The 15,445-nt window shown below is 40.1% G+C and overlaps 1 protein-coding gene across 2 annotated transcripts in view; it reads left to right on the top strand.

Moving 5' to 3' along the window:
- The window catches only part of LOC137169836 (rho guanine nucleotide exchange factor TIAM2), a 71,098-nt gene that overhangs the window by 36,461 nt on the left and 19,192 nt on the right, over window positions 1–15,445 (top strand). For both annotated transcript variants that reach the window (XM_067573232.1, XM_067573231.1), the window contains 4 exons: window positions 2,356–3,549; window positions 6,673–7,144; window positions 8,289–8,464; window positions 13,011–13,235. In XM_067573232.1, coding sequence (XP_067429333.1) covers window positions 2,362–3,549; window positions 6,673–7,144; window positions 8,289–8,464; window positions 13,011–13,235 — 2,061 coding nt within the window. In that variant the 5' untranslated portion in view covers window positions 2,356–2,361. The remainder of the gene's footprint in view (window positions 1–2,355; window positions 3,550–6,672; window positions 7,145–8,288; window positions 8,465–13,010; window positions 13,236–15,445) is intronic.

The raw sequence follows: 15,445 nt of genomic DNA, 5'->3' as shown, positions 1-15,445 counted from the left end.
GTTTATTAATGTATTTGTGAACAATTGTTTGTATAATAATTAACAACAGTATAGTAAAGAACAGTTTTGATAATATAAAATAGGAGAAGTTACAATTGTTGACAAACACGGAATATTAATAAACACTTAAAATGTCATTTTATCTGATTATAACAACATTATAATGTGTTATTAACCTTTATTAGCTGTTAATATGTTGATTGTAACTGCTTAAAGTAAAGTGTTACTAACTTAAAGTGTGAACGACAGGGCTGGTTATCGTTTAAAAAATTATGATACCAGTACCAATACCAGTACCCTTAAAGTGATACCTATACAACAGATACTTCATTCGATACCCATCATGTGAATGGAAGTGTTCAGTTGCGGAAGATGCCACCACTCCTCCCAACCCAAATGATTTTTACACAAATACATTTTGAAAGTGTTCAAATTATTGAAATATGTATAAAATAAGTGTACAATGACGTATTATCACCACAGACTGTTTGGGTTGTAGCTGCTGCGGTTGTCGACCAATCACACGTCACATTAAATCGAAGAACGTCGCAGTGATTGGCTGCGAGCAAAAACATACGGTCATTTTTTTTTTAGATCTGGATACAAAAAGGATCGAATGCAGATATCGTTTGACTGGAGAAGTTTCAATGCTACTGGGTTATTTCAGTCGATACCTTAAAGGTATTGATTAATTGATTACCGATACTCAGCCCTAGAGAATGAACAGTTTTACTTTATCAAAATAAATGGAGAGATGTTAATGTGAGTAGTGATAACAGCACCAGCAGTAGTAACAGTAATAGTAGTTGCTGTAGTAAGCTGTTTTCAAAACCTGGTTCATTAAGTGTTTCAGTTACAGATGAAAGGATGTAAAAAGTACATATTACATATAACCTTTGATAAATAATGAGGAGATTTAAATCAATCATCAGTAGTAATGACAGTAATAGCAGCAGTAGTTGGAGTTGTATTATTGGAGGTTTACTGTCTGGTCGTCAGTACGCTGTGACATCACTGTTGGAAATGTATTCAGGGTTTGAACCGTAGAGGGCAGTGAAACGCTGCTTTAAGCCTCATGTTAAGTCACGTTATTCATCCAGAGCCGAACAGGAACGATACAACCTCAACTCAAGGTCCACTTACTGCAATAGCTACTTCCATAACCATACAGCATGGTCTTCATCGGGGGGATGAAATTTGCTTAGTTGTCATTTAGATGGATCTATTGACTATTGTGATTTTGGCTTTGATGTTAACTTTCAAAAAGCTACATTAAGCTAACGTAAAGGACAAGTTCACAATTTTTCAAGTGTGTCTTAAAACAACAGTCAGGTGTCCATATGAACAGTGAAAGAGGTTTTCCTCGCTGTAATCATTTCTCCTGTTCATACTGGATATTAAAAGATCCCCTTCAAATGTTCATTGCGTGCCATTTTGTGCAAAAATGCATTTAAAAGATAATGTGAAACTTATATGAGGCTTCAGCAGTCTGAGTTAGTCATATCAAGTGGATATCTGACACATTTACAATCTTTATAGCATCAAATTCCCTCTTTGTGTTTCCTCAGACAGTGTTTCCCTGAAGTATAGTAACAAAAAGAGGAACTTTAGCACTAAAAAGACTGTAACGTTGAAAGATATCTACTTGATTTGACTCATTTGGACGCTGAAGCTTCATATTAGCTTCAGATAAACTTTAAAATACATTTTTGCACAGAAGGAGGACTGTGGATTTTGTCCCACATCTTTTACATTGTAAGTGCATTATGAAGGGATCTTCTAATGGTCAGTATGAACAGGAGGAATGATTACAGCAAGAAAAACATATTTCAATGTTTATTTGGGCTCCTGACTGTTGTTTTAAGAGAGACTTGAAAAATTGTGAACCCGTCCTTTAAAACCCATTAGCAGCAGTTGAAAACCAGTTGAAAGCTCCAGAAAAAGCAAGTATTATCTATATATATATATATATACATATACAAGGTTTTTTTGGGTGGGGGGGGGGCAAAAGTAATAGTGTGTGTAGTATTAGTTGCAGCAGTAGTACTGCAGTATTAGTATTAGTAGCAGTACTGTGTTTCAGTGGCTCCTGATGGCTCTTGAGGATTTTTGCGGGTTTGTTTAGGCATGAAAAGGCAAAAATGTAGATACACGATTTCCAAATGTGTTCAGCAGGAATATAAATCAGTTTCAGTGTGAAGATATCGGTTTCAGAAATAGGTCAAACCGGTTGATATTTTCTCTGATGTGTGAGCATATTAACTGGCAGACAAACAGCAGAGTCGGGAGTTTTCCTGTAATTTACGTCCTCTCTGTCCTGTGTTGATGATGTCATGCTCCTTGATTCTCCTCCAGGTTGCGATGGGAAACACAGACAGCCACAGCAGCTTCGTCCTTCCAGCCAAGTCCTCCTGCTCGCTCAGGTTCCCCTCCAGGAAGGAGGAGGCGGCGTCAGCCCGCAGCTGGTGGAGGAGCAGCCAGGGGGGCTGCAGGAGCCGGGGGAGGGGCCACCTCAGTCAACACACCGCTGGCCCGCCGTACACCTCCTGGCATTATGAACACGCAGCCAGAGGAGGCTCCAAGCTGAAGGCCGGTTCTCCACAGAGGTACATCAGAGGCGAGCGAGCGCAGGCCGGCTGCAGGAACCAGTTTGGATTCTTGGAAAGCGGCGGGGGGAGGATCGGTGGCGAGCGGACATCGGTGTGCGCCTCTCTGGAGAGCGACGGCAGCCCCAAAGTGCTGCTCAGCAAAGACGGCAGCATGAGGGTGGAGTTCACCAACACCAGGGTGGTACCGGTGGAGCCGCAGGTGCTGCCCGTCCTCCCCGCCATCGCCTCCGCCACAGCCGCCACCCCAGTCGCCGAGCCCTCCCTCCGCACCAGCAAGGGCAGCTCGCTCAGCTCCGAGGGCTCCTGGTACGACTCGCCGTGGGGGAACGGCGGCGAGCTGTCCGACAACGTGTTCGCCTGCAGGCAGAGCGTGGATAACAGCAGCGGATACACCACCTACTCCTCCACCCGCACAGAGGAGACCGGCGCCAGCAGCGGCTACAACACTTTCTTCTCCGTGCAGGTGGAGGATATTTCACCCGGATTCAACTCCAGCCTCCTCTTCCCCGCCGCGGAGAGCGGCGAGTTCACGGCCGCCGCAGGTTACAACACCTGCTCCTCCGGGCGAACAGAGGACAGCGGCATCGGAGACTCGGTGATCCTCCAGACTGACCTGAGAGACTTCAACCTGGCGTCACCTTCCTCAGCGTCACTGGATAACGTTTACACGCTGCCCGCCTTCCCCACGACATCAGACGCCTCCCTGCAGCAGAGGACCGCCTCCATCTCCTCGGCGCTGCTGGATGACGTCATCCAGGAGGAGGAGGGGTCAGGAGGAGGCGTGGAGCAGCGATACTCCTCCCACACGCTGCCCTGCCGCCGGGCGGAGTCTGCCAGCGCCGCCGCCACCCCAGTGAGCCGCAAAGACTTCCTGAAGAGCCGAATCAGACGGCTGAGCGACTGGACTGGAAGTCTGAGCCGGAAGAAGAGACGGATCCAGGTGAGAAACAACAACTGCACTATAGATATAAAAACTTTCATCATCATGTAAGAAAGAGGAAGTCAGTAGCGACTGTTCAGCAGTAAAAGTAGACGTGTTGTCGTTTAAACTTTCACATTTAAAGGTCCAGTCTGTAGAATTTAACAGAATATAATATCGATGTTTTAATTAGTTTATAATCACCTGAAAACAAGAATCGTTGTGTTTTCGTTACCTTAGAATGAGCCCTTTATATCTACATAGGGAGCGCGTCCTCTTCCACGGAGCCCGCCATGTTTCTACAGTAGCCCAGAAAGGACAAACCAAACACTGACTCTAGAAAGGGACTTTTAATGTTTTTTGCGAGTTTTGCAGCCACCGTATGTTCTCCTCCACGCTTGGAACAGGAGGTGTATTCAGTTTGTTGCAACCTGCAACCTCATACACTCTGCTCCTTTAAGCTTTTCTATTTTCAAACTGCTATTTCATAATATCTTTGTCCATATTTCTCAGTATTGTTTTTCCGTGTCATTTTCTCTCTTTTCTTTTTTCCCTTTCTCACTTGAATGAAGTAGCGATTACCATGAAAACACTGCTTAAATAGACTTTAAACAATAATATAATATTTAACATTATATGTAACATTTTAAACACTTCATATACAGCAGCTGGACAAAATAGCTCAAGCACTTGACAGACTAGAATAGAATAAAATACAACTTTATTATCCACCAGAGCGGAAAATTGTCTTTGACTCACCAAAACATACAAGCAACACAAGATATAGAACTGCATTTGATGATTATTTTCATTATCAATTAATCTGTGGATCATTTAATCAATAAATTGATTAGATGTTTGGTCTATAAAATGTCAATCACTGTTTCCCAAAGATGCAACATAAAGTGTTTTGCTTTTGTCCACAGCTCAGAAATATTCAGTTTACGGTCATAGAGGACAAAAGAAACCAGACAATATTCACATTTGAGAAGCTGGAACCAGAGAAATTAACTAATCAATTAACTGACTAATTGTTGCAGAAACAGTAAATTACAATACACAAATAAAAGAATACCTAAAGCAATGCATAAAACATTAAAACACAACATAAATTGTGGAGATATAAAGATTTGTGGCTCCATTTTTAGTTTAAAACGCTGACTGCACTTATAATACTTAATCTGATTTCATTGCATCATCAGAGGGTGTACATATTTTTTTGTCCACCTTTTCCTTCCCCTCTCCAACAAAAACACGCTTCCAAATAACAGCTTAGCTACCATATCCATGTTTCTCATAACACACGTCAACAATCTGCTGATCTGGTTTCATTCTGTGTGAAATCTGACTCGGATAAACTTCACTTCCTGTTTACATTCAGCAGGATGAGATCACATCCTGTCTGTGAGGGAATATCAATGGGACGTGAAGTGGACTGTAAAAGCTTGACGGCACCTTTTTTCCTTATTTACTGTACTCTGATTCCATGGTGATATTTAAAAGGCGTTTTTATCATGATATAAATCTTAAATGTCCACATTTATCCAAAATAATATGAGACCTAGAGACCTATTAGTGTGACATGAGTGTTTTTTTTTATATGTTAGCTTCTTAGCACATTTGTCTTAGTGCTGCGTAAACGGAACAAACCATATTAACACCCGTTTATTTGTAATGAAGGGGAAAATTCTGCTTGTTAAAACTAACTCATAAACACATTTTACTACTTAAAAGTAAATTTAGCGAACAGCTGCGGCAGAGAAGTAACAGAGAAACTCGTTCTTTGTCTTAAAATATGCTTTTCTTTATATGAATGTGTTTGTTTGTCTCTCGGTACTTTCCACCTTCTCTACTCTGTCTGTGGCTCTACGTTTGCAAGCTCATCGTTTTTTTTTATATGGTTTTATTTCTAAATTAGACCTGCATGCAGGTATCTCACACCCAGGTCCATTATGAAGCTGGAAGCATTTGTAGTTTTGGGACATTTTATATAATTTACCTCCGTTCCTGCTAGTTTTTAATAACTACTGTATATAAAGTACAAGTCTTGTCTGCCGTTAGTCCGTCTCTCACTACTTTCTGACTTCTTTGTTATATCAGCGCTCATTGAAGATGTAAATCTTTAATGACAGCTCACAAATATATAGTTTAATTTGTTTAAAAGTCTCCTAAAACAGCTGGTCACTGTAGTTTTTAACAAGTATTTCTGGCAGCAGGTGTGGTTCATTGACGTGTTTTTTATGAATAAGATATATCAGGCTTTAGATACACAAAATACTTCATGGGATTTGTTCCACTTTCTTCTCTGGTTTAACTCTGTTTCACTGGTGATGCTGATTGTGGTATAATCTGGCATAATTGGATTTTTTAAAGGGGACGTATTCTGCTTTTTGTTGTTTTCTGTTATTTATATCCTGTTCTGATGTTGGATGATAAACATGGTCAAAGTTCCAAAATTTGAGGGGAACATGTGTAGAAATGCTGCCTGGAAGTAAAAAGCTTCAACCTGCTCTGAACACTTCGTCAGAGACGTTTTTTTTTACTTTCTTGAAGAGATGACGTCAGCTCGTTACATCTTCATAAAAGGTTGTCTGTTCTGTAATCTTTGTTGCTAAGGTTGTTGCTAAGGTGTTTCCATGTGTTGTTCACGTTGTCCATTGTCATATTGCGGATCTGATTCAGCTCCAACATGTACGGATGTATTTTAGAAGTTGGCATTTGGAGTAAAGAGCGAGAAAAAGATGTGAAATCCTGCTACTATAGTTTGTTTATGTAGTTTCTTGAAGCTGACCAATCAGAACAGAGTGGGTCATCAGGAAGCGGGCCTTAAAGAGACAGGAGCATTTTTAAAGATATTCCATTAAAGCCCCAGAATGTAAATATAGACCTGGAAATGTGAAAAAATCAAAAATCTTGTTTTGGGTCGGGCTATAGTTTGAATTGTGCTCTCTTGCACCTGTAACCACAACCAACAGTGATGTCACAGTGTCCTGGAGTACACCTGCACATCACCGCAGTTTTGTACCTCTAGTGGCTGCAGGAGGAATTACAGCAACGTTGACTGTACAGCGAACACTCGCTATTTCACTTTTGATAAGAAATAAATGAGTTAAAGATCAAATCTTGCATCTGTTTTCTCTTCAGGAGCCTTATGGTAGTGAAGTCGGTGATGTCTTTATGAATGGACTGGACTCCGGCACGCTGTGGTCCTCCAACCCTCTCCACATCCTGAACCTGCACCAGAACCAGTTCCCACCGGTCCACTGCGGCTCCTCCAGGAGCCTGAACCAGAACCAGAGCAGCGACGCCCAGCGGCAGAACGTCTACGAGAACTTCATGCAGGAGTTGGAGACGGGCTGCAGCCGGACCGAACCGTCAGAGGAGGACGGAGAGGAGGAGGAGAACGATGTGGAGGAAGAGGAGGGGGATGAGGAGATGGACGGGGAAGTGGAGGTCGGAGGTGGGGAGCAGCTGGATGTCCTGTTGGAGAAGGAGCAGGGCGTGGTGCGACGGGCCGGCTGGCTCTCCTTTAAAGCTCTCATCACCGTCAGCAAGGACAGGAAGCTGGAGCTAGTGGCCCGACGCAAGTGGAGGCACTACTGGGTCACACTGAAAGGTACGTCCCTCTGCCTGGACCACGCTGAGATCTGAGGAAAATCCTCCAAAAAATACAAACAAATGGTCTAATATTCAGTGGAAGAAGTACTCAGATTATGTACTTTGGTAAAAGAAGCAATACGTCTGTGTAGAAACAAAGTCCTGCATTCATTTTACTAAGTAAATAAGTATCAGCATCAAAACATACTTAAAGTATTAAAAGTATTCATTATGTAGAATGCCCTAATTCAGAATAATGTACATTATATGATTAGATTATAGATTATAATTAATGATGCATTAGGTCCTCCCACCCAATAAAGCCATCTTAAAATACATCAAAATGTATTTGATAATTATATTTTGTATTATTGATCTGAATCTGCAAAGTAACTTGTAACTTAAGTTATAAATAAATAAATGTAGTGGAGTATAAAGTACATTTCTCTTTGAATTGTAGTGCAGTGAAAGTATCATGTAGCAGAAAATAGAAATACTCAAGTAAAGTACAAATATCTCAAATTTGTATTTAAGTACTGTGCTTGAGTAAATGTACGTAGTTATTTTCCATCACTGAAAGCAAGAGAAGTCCATCAGAAAATGCTGCAAACTCCTTGAAAATGTCCACGATGATCTGACTGACTGTGCTGCAGATCCTCATCTATTTATTTCACCATAGAAAACAGAGCATCCTTACTATTATTAGCTTTATTACATTTCATTACATTTATTTGGCGTCCAAATTACACTTAAGTGCATTCAAACTCAGCCGGAACTCATTTGAAGTGCATCTCCTTCAAAAAACAACTATGTGGAAGCTCTTCATTTGTAAAACACGAGTGTGAAATTGTGATAAACAAACATGAATGAACATGAATTCTGTGCGACCTCCAGAGTCTGAAGCTGCCGTATGGAGTCGCTCATTAAACCAGCAGGAAATTACTATCAATCATCAAATGATTTCTGTCTTTGTAATCAGAGGAAATGCATCAATTCATACAAATCTAATAAACATGATGCTGTAAAAGAAACAAGCAGCAAGCTAACATTAGCGGGGTGGGGTGCAGGGTTTTAATAAAGGGAATATTCTCATGGCTCCAAAAAGATAATGTATGATTTAGAGGTGTTAATATAAGAGGAAATAACTCCCTCTGTCCCTTCAGGTTGCTCTCTGCTGTTTTACGAGACGTACGGGAAGAGCGGCGGCGCTGAGCAGGAGCTTTCTCCTCGCTACGCTCTGCTGGCCGACGACAGCATCGTCCAGGCCGTCCCCGAACACCCCAAGAAGGAACACGTCTTCTGCCTGAGCAACTCGTACGGAGACGTCTACCTTTTCCAGGTGAGACGACCACTCGCACTCACACAAAACGGCCTTTTTTTAATTACTTTTTCCTCTATTTTAGTCTTTTTTTTTGCTATATTGTGCTGAAAATGTGAGGAATTAAAGTTATTGGTGTGTTAAAGGTGACTCTGATATCCTAAAATCCACCAGGAAGACTTTATAAAATCATCCCTGAGAACTGAAGACACACACATAGAGACATGATTCACAAACAACCAGAATAAATTTAATCTCTTGTTTCTGTAAATAGCTCTGGTCCTGCGGCATTTTTAACATTTCTGTGTGGAGCGACAGTGATTTTACGGGAAGTGTTCGTCCCGTTCTTTATGAATCTGAATCCTCTTGTTTTCTCGTGATTATCTGTCTTTTGATTGCTGGCTGTGTTTCTTTCTCCCATCACACTCTGTCATTACTGCCCCAGAACAGTGTGAATGAATGGCTCGTAGTGTTTTTTAGGAGGCTGTGGTTTCTCTCCATCAGCTTCGCCACAAACATGCACAGAGCCGCGAGCACATTTTACGATTTTCTCTGCATGTGTTTTACTTAGTAATTACCATGTTGGTGTGGGCATTTCCTGCCTGTGCTGCCAGCTCTACACCACCATCACTGAAGGAAAGATGGCGGGGGGGAGGGGGGGCAACGAGAAGAAAGTGGATTGTATTTGCAGAGTCCTACAAATGCAACACATCCTCATAGTTACAACAGTATAGGTACAAAATTTAGCCGGCAAAAAACGACCTATGGTGACGTTTACTCCATCTAGCGGCTGTAGTAACGCACTCCACAACGACCAATAGGAGCGTAATATGCCGCTTATCCAAAACCATTTAGAATAATTATGTTTTACGGTGTGACGACGCTGTAATTACAAAAACCACTTAGTTAGGGTTAGAGAGAGATCATGGTTTGGGTTTAAATGATCACTTGAAATGTGGTTTTTACTTCCTTAAATTTACACAACTTTCATCGTTATGGTAACAGTAAATACCACAATGTGACGGTTTTTAAAAAAAAAAAAAAAAACGTCTCAACTGGCGGTTGGAAACAGGAAGCGAGCAGTGGTCTCGTGCAGAAAAGTCCACATTTTGCCACCTAACTATCTACCCGCCTCCTCGTAATAAGGCTAAATCATCTTGTCAAGTCACTTTATATTGTCGTCAGCCGACGTCAATATAAGGTGATTTATAGGCCCCAAATTTTTACTAACTACTCCTAGCAGGTTAACCAGAGCCAGCGTCCCAGGTCATAATTACTACAGCTGCTAAACGTAACTATAGTTTTTAATTTTAGACCCGTACTGTGGTTTTTCTTGTGAGGACGAGCTGACAAACGAGTTTTGACCAGAAGACAAAAGAAAAAGAAGACAAAACTAAAGAGCAGCTGTTTTGACTAAATTTAATCTGTTCAGTTAAAAGCAGAATACGAGGTTTAGTTTATTAGACTGAACAAAACACGATTGTAGCGTCTGCCGTGAAGAGATGAAGAGATGTTTTGGGTTTTTCCCATCTTTCAGTTACTGGAACCAGAAAAAAAACTTTCCTTAAAAACTTAATTGAAAAAAGCAGTGATGGAAGAAGTATTCAGATCCTTTAGTACTAATACAGCAATGTAAAAATACTCCATTACAAGTAAAAGTCCTGCATGAAAAATCCTACTACAGTAAAAGTACATAAGTATTATGAGCTTGATGTAGTTAAAGTATTGCAGTAAAAGTAGTGGTTTGGTCCCTCTGACTGATATATTATTATATATGACATCATTAGATTATTGATACTGTATCAGTACTTCTGTTTCAATAGATACAACATGTAAATCAGACAAACTAAATCAGGAGTTGTCTGTTTTTTTCTTTTTTGATGGAGCTAGACTAACAGTTTCCCCTTACAGTATTGTTATTTTAGAGCTGCAACAAATAGTCGATCGACGGAAAATTAATTGGCAAGTCTTTTAATAATAGAATAAATGTTTTAGTCGTTTTTTAAGCAAACATTTGCTGGTTTCAGCTTCTCAGATGTGAGGATTTGATGCTTTTATGTGCAATACATGATAACAAGCTGAATATCTTTGGACATTGAACTGTTAGTCGGACAAAACAAGACATGTAAAGATGGCTCTTTGACATTATAGAAAGCGTTTTTCTTATTTTCTGACATTTTATAGATTATCAGTCGTGAATAATCATGAGTCGCAGCTCCAGAGTATTCCTTTAAGTTGAATGAAAATAGTTTAGAAGACAGTTGTATGTATTTACATTTATGACATTTAGCTTCTTAATAAACTTCATCCATCCAGATTAATTCCTCGATTCTCAAAATCATGAACCGCAAAAAGCAGGAGGGGAGAGGGTCAAAGGTCACCACTCTCGTAAAATAGATGCAACACATTTCCTGCAGCGTTGTTGACCCGTGATTCCACTTCAACAGGGGAACACTTATCTCTGTGATCTTCCTCCTCACACTTTTTTACGAGCTCAGAAAGCACTTTTTTTTATTCCCTGAGTGACTCTCGCTGCTCTCGGCTGCAGAGTGTGTTTGCTGACACACAAATCACAGCGAGGTCCATCTACACCACGTCTCCATGGATCCCTGAGGAGGAGGAGGAGGAGGAGGAGGAGGAGGAGGAGGAGGAGGAGGAAGGGGGGGATAGCACTGAGGCGTCGAGGAGCTTTTGTCAGGCACTGAAAGGAGCTGAAGACGGAGGGTGAAAACCCCGTAATGGGAGTCACGACACCCGGCTAATTACTGCAACAAATGTTCGTTTTTACGACAATGACCCCGACAATGAACCGGTTAATCCTCCGACATGTTTCCTTCTAAACAAAAACACCTGTTAGTGTCATGAAATGCAAGCTGTTCAGGTCTCCCTTGTGTTTTGCTCTTGAAGGAAATGTTCCCTGTTTTTCAGCTCAGATCTTATTAGAGCCGCAACTAACAATTATTTTCATTATCAATTAATCCGTTGATTATTTTCTTATTAATCATTTAGTTGTTTGGGTCATAAAATGTCAGAAAATGATGACAAATGCCAAAAAGCCTAAGTTGACGTCCTCAAATGTCTTGTTTTGTCCCGACCAACAGTCCAAAAACCCAAAGATATTGAGTTTACTGTCATAAAGGACTAAAGAAACCAGAAAATATTCATATTTAAGAAGCTGGAATCAGAGATTTTTTTCTTAAAAAATGACTCAAAACGATTAATCGGTTGTCAAAATAGTCTGTGATTAATTAAAATACATGGCAACTAATCGATTAATTGACTAATTGTTGCAGTTCTAGATCTTATTAAAACGTTTCCCATCATTAAAGTCTGTAACACCTGATAGAAACCTGAATTTTATTGGTGGAACATATCAATATGTTCGTATCAATAAGATCTCTGCAGCTCTACAGAAGCTTTTTTAGCCTCTTTTAGCTTCTAGGTTTGGTTTTGTGGCAGATTTCCTGTTTGAAAGTTAGAGACGATCTGGTGAAGAAAGTGGAACATCTCGCAACTAAAGAGACACGTGGAGGAGACCAAACTAGAGCTAAAAGAAGAGAGAATATTAGACTTACATTCATCAGGTGGACACAAACATATGTCAGATATACAGCATGTTGGATGTTGTGTTTACATAAAAACATGAATCGTAAACATCTTTTTAAGTTTCAGTTAGTGATGATACCAACAATCAACCAACCGTTAAACCACCAACGATACCAACCATCAGACTTTGATTTGAACAAATACAGTGACTCTACCAGAGCTGCAGACCAGACTTAAGTCACAAAACTTGAGAAAAACGTCTCAGTGTTGACATGGTAACATCCAGGAACAATAAAAAGTAAACAAAGATGCCATCAGACAGGACTAGGAAGTTATATTTTTTGCACAAAAAGTTAAATTTCCTATCAAACAGGTGTTTTTATACATGTTAAAGCATGTCTGGAGGGGATCTTTAAAGACAACTTACTGAGAGAAATAATATGTGATCAGAATGCCTCATTGGTATAGTGATAGGGATTAGAGCTGCAATGATTAGTTGATTAATTGATTAGTTGCCAACTGTTTTCATAATCTGACTCATTTTTTAAGAAGAAAATGTTCAAATTCTGTGATTCCAGCTTCTCACATGTGAATATTTTCTGGTTTCTTTGGTTTTCTATGACAGTAAACTGAACATCTTTAGGTTGAGTGATGGATATTTTTCACCGTTTTCTGACAACAACTAATAAATTAATCAAGAAAATAATCACTAGGTTAATTGATAATAAAAAATTCTGGTTAGTTGCAGCCCTAATAAAGATTATTGTGATTTTTTGTTTGATGTTACTTCTTGACATCACACGATGCAGCTTCAACATGCAGAAACCTTTATGTTGTGTTTCTGTGTGGTATTTGTTTGCCTGGATGTTTCTGTAATGAACTGCAGACCAAAATAAATATAAAAAAACCTTCAAAAGCATCTCTGGAATCTGTGTCTAGTCTAGTTTAAGAGGATGTTGACACTCGATGCGGCTTCGAAAGAGAAAAAATAAACACATTTTTGTCTCTTCCTCCCGTCCAGGCCACCAGCCAGACGGATTTGGAGAACTGGGTGACGGCGATCCACTCGGCGAGCGCCTCGCTGCTGGCCAGGCGTCAGGGAAAGGAGGACACGCTGCGTCTCCTGCGCTGCCAGAGCCGCTCACTGCTGCACAAGATCGACATGGACGGGAAGATGAAGAAGATGGCCGAGCTGCAGCTGTCCGTCATCAAGGAGCAGAAGAACAGGAAGGCGGTGGAGAGTCAGGTCAGTGTGACATCAACGACCTCAGAGGAGATGTTTCACTGACTTTTATGTCGTCTTCTGCCGAGGTCACAGGTTCAATCCCAGGTTCAATATCAAATTAATCTGCAACAAATTTCATAATGGAGCAATGATTTAAGTCATTTTCAGGAGGAAGTTGTGCTGTCCTTTGATGCACCTGTCTCATATTCAGGTGTTCTCAGCAACTTTTTCAGCTTTTTTAAAGGAAAAATATTCCTAAAATATTCTTAAATGTGAGAATTTGCAGCTTTTCTCAGTTTTCTATCATTACAAACTGAAGATCTTTGAGTTTTGGATTGTTGGTCGAACAAAATAAGACAAAATAAGACATTTTTCACTGTTATCTGACATTTTATAAACAAAATAACTAACAGATTAATCAAAAAATGTGAAAATAGAATGAAAATCATCAGTAGGCATCTGTATATTGCAATAAAATATGCACTTCTCCTACTAAATACACTCCTAACTGTCTCTTCTGACTGTGTAAAGTGAAAAATAAAGTGTCTAAATCTCAGTGACATCCTGCAAACTAATGATCTTGTTCAGTCTGGATGAGTTTAGTTTCAAACTTCAACTTATATTCATTATCGATTCATCATCTGCAGATTCTTGATTAATTGTTTAGTCTATGAAACGTTAACAAATAGTGAAAAATGTCTTTCAGTTTCTCAGACACAGCAGCGATGTCTTCAATTTGTTTGTTTTGTCTCACTAACAGTCCAAAACCTCAAAATATTCAATATATGACAAAGAAAATGAGACAAATTGTCACATTTGAGAAGCTGGAACCAGAGGATTTTGGCATTTTTGCTTGAAAATAACAGCAAAGGGAGAACAATGACAGTTATTTTTTGTCAGTCAATTAATCCAGAAATTGTTGCAGCTCTTGACTTAAATGTCTTATTTTTCTTCAGATCAAGACATATTTCTGTCTATGCAGAGTGAGATAATTCCATGAAACACAACAGAAGAAGTCAAATATGTCAAATGTTTTTTGTGTTGTCCTGAAAACAAAAGCATCTCAAATGGAAACAGGCTCAATAAAACCACCTCACTGCAAGATTTTCAGCCCAGCAGCACCTGCCTGAGCAGGACCAGCAGCAGCAGCAGTGCGGAGGGGATCTTATAAAGACGTTAGCAGCTCTGAGAGCCAGAGAGGAAACTCGTTCTGTAACGGCAGAAATCATTACGTAACAAACAGCCTGCAGCCTGGATGTTCTGGCAGCTGCAGAGCAGAAAAAAAAAACTTCACGTGGAGTCTTAATATCAGTTCCAGATGTGTCAGGGCTGTTACCGGCAGCCTGAAACAACAAACGCTTGTTTCCCGCTAACGACGGAGTCAGATGAGGCTGCTGAGGTGATATCACGAACCAAATGTTGAGGCGGTGACAGCAGCAGCAGCAGCACCAGAGAAACACCAGCGGCTCACCAAAAACAGCCAGAGTGAGAAATAAAACACCGTCCAGCAGCCGAGTGACGGCCGAGGGTTTGATCACCTGACTGAAGTGTTTTATGACCACATGAGATGTTACAGGCTGAATCCCACAGTGACCATTTAGTCAGGATTTCTCTTTTGGCTAAAATTCAACAGCAAAAGTGGAAAAAGTCAGTCAGTTGTTTTGCAGAGTTGGTCGTGTGAGGATTAAAATCTGACTTTAATTACCTTTTAACGACCGACTCTGGCTGATGCGAGGCGTCCGTGTTTGTGTGGTTTTTCAGACATTTGTGTATAATTATGCGTCGAGTTGGGGGGTTCGAGTCAGACTGGAACCTTTTGTTTTCTGTCATCTCTCTACTGGCACCGTCTATATATGACATAAAAAACAAAAAAACACACCAGGGTGCTCAGAAAATTCCCAGTTTCCTTCTTTTAAAACCTTTTTTTTGTTGTTTTGTTTTGTTTTGTAGGGGTGAAAAAACCCAACTAACCCTCCCAGAGTAATAGAAAACAGAATATCCATACAAAAATATATAAATAAGGTCATGCAATATAATAAAAAAAACACAAAAACAAACAAAAAAATGCACAGTTGCAAAAAACAGACACACATAATAGTAATAATAATAAACAGCAACAGTTCTAGTTAGAAAAATCCCAGTTTTCCCATCGAGATTACAGCATAAATGTTGAGATAAACGATATAAACGAGTCAGAAACTGGAAATTACGGCGACTCTGATATGACGTGA

Source organism: Thunnus thynnus, chromosome 18 (genome assembly GCF_963924715.1).
Source record: "Thunnus thynnus chromosome 18, fThuThy2.1, whole genome shotgun sequence".
NCBI lineage: Eukaryota > Metazoa > Chordata > Actinopteri > Scombriformes > Scombridae > Thunnus > Thunnus thynnus.
This window is presented reverse-complemented; position numbering and strand designations above follow the sequence as displayed.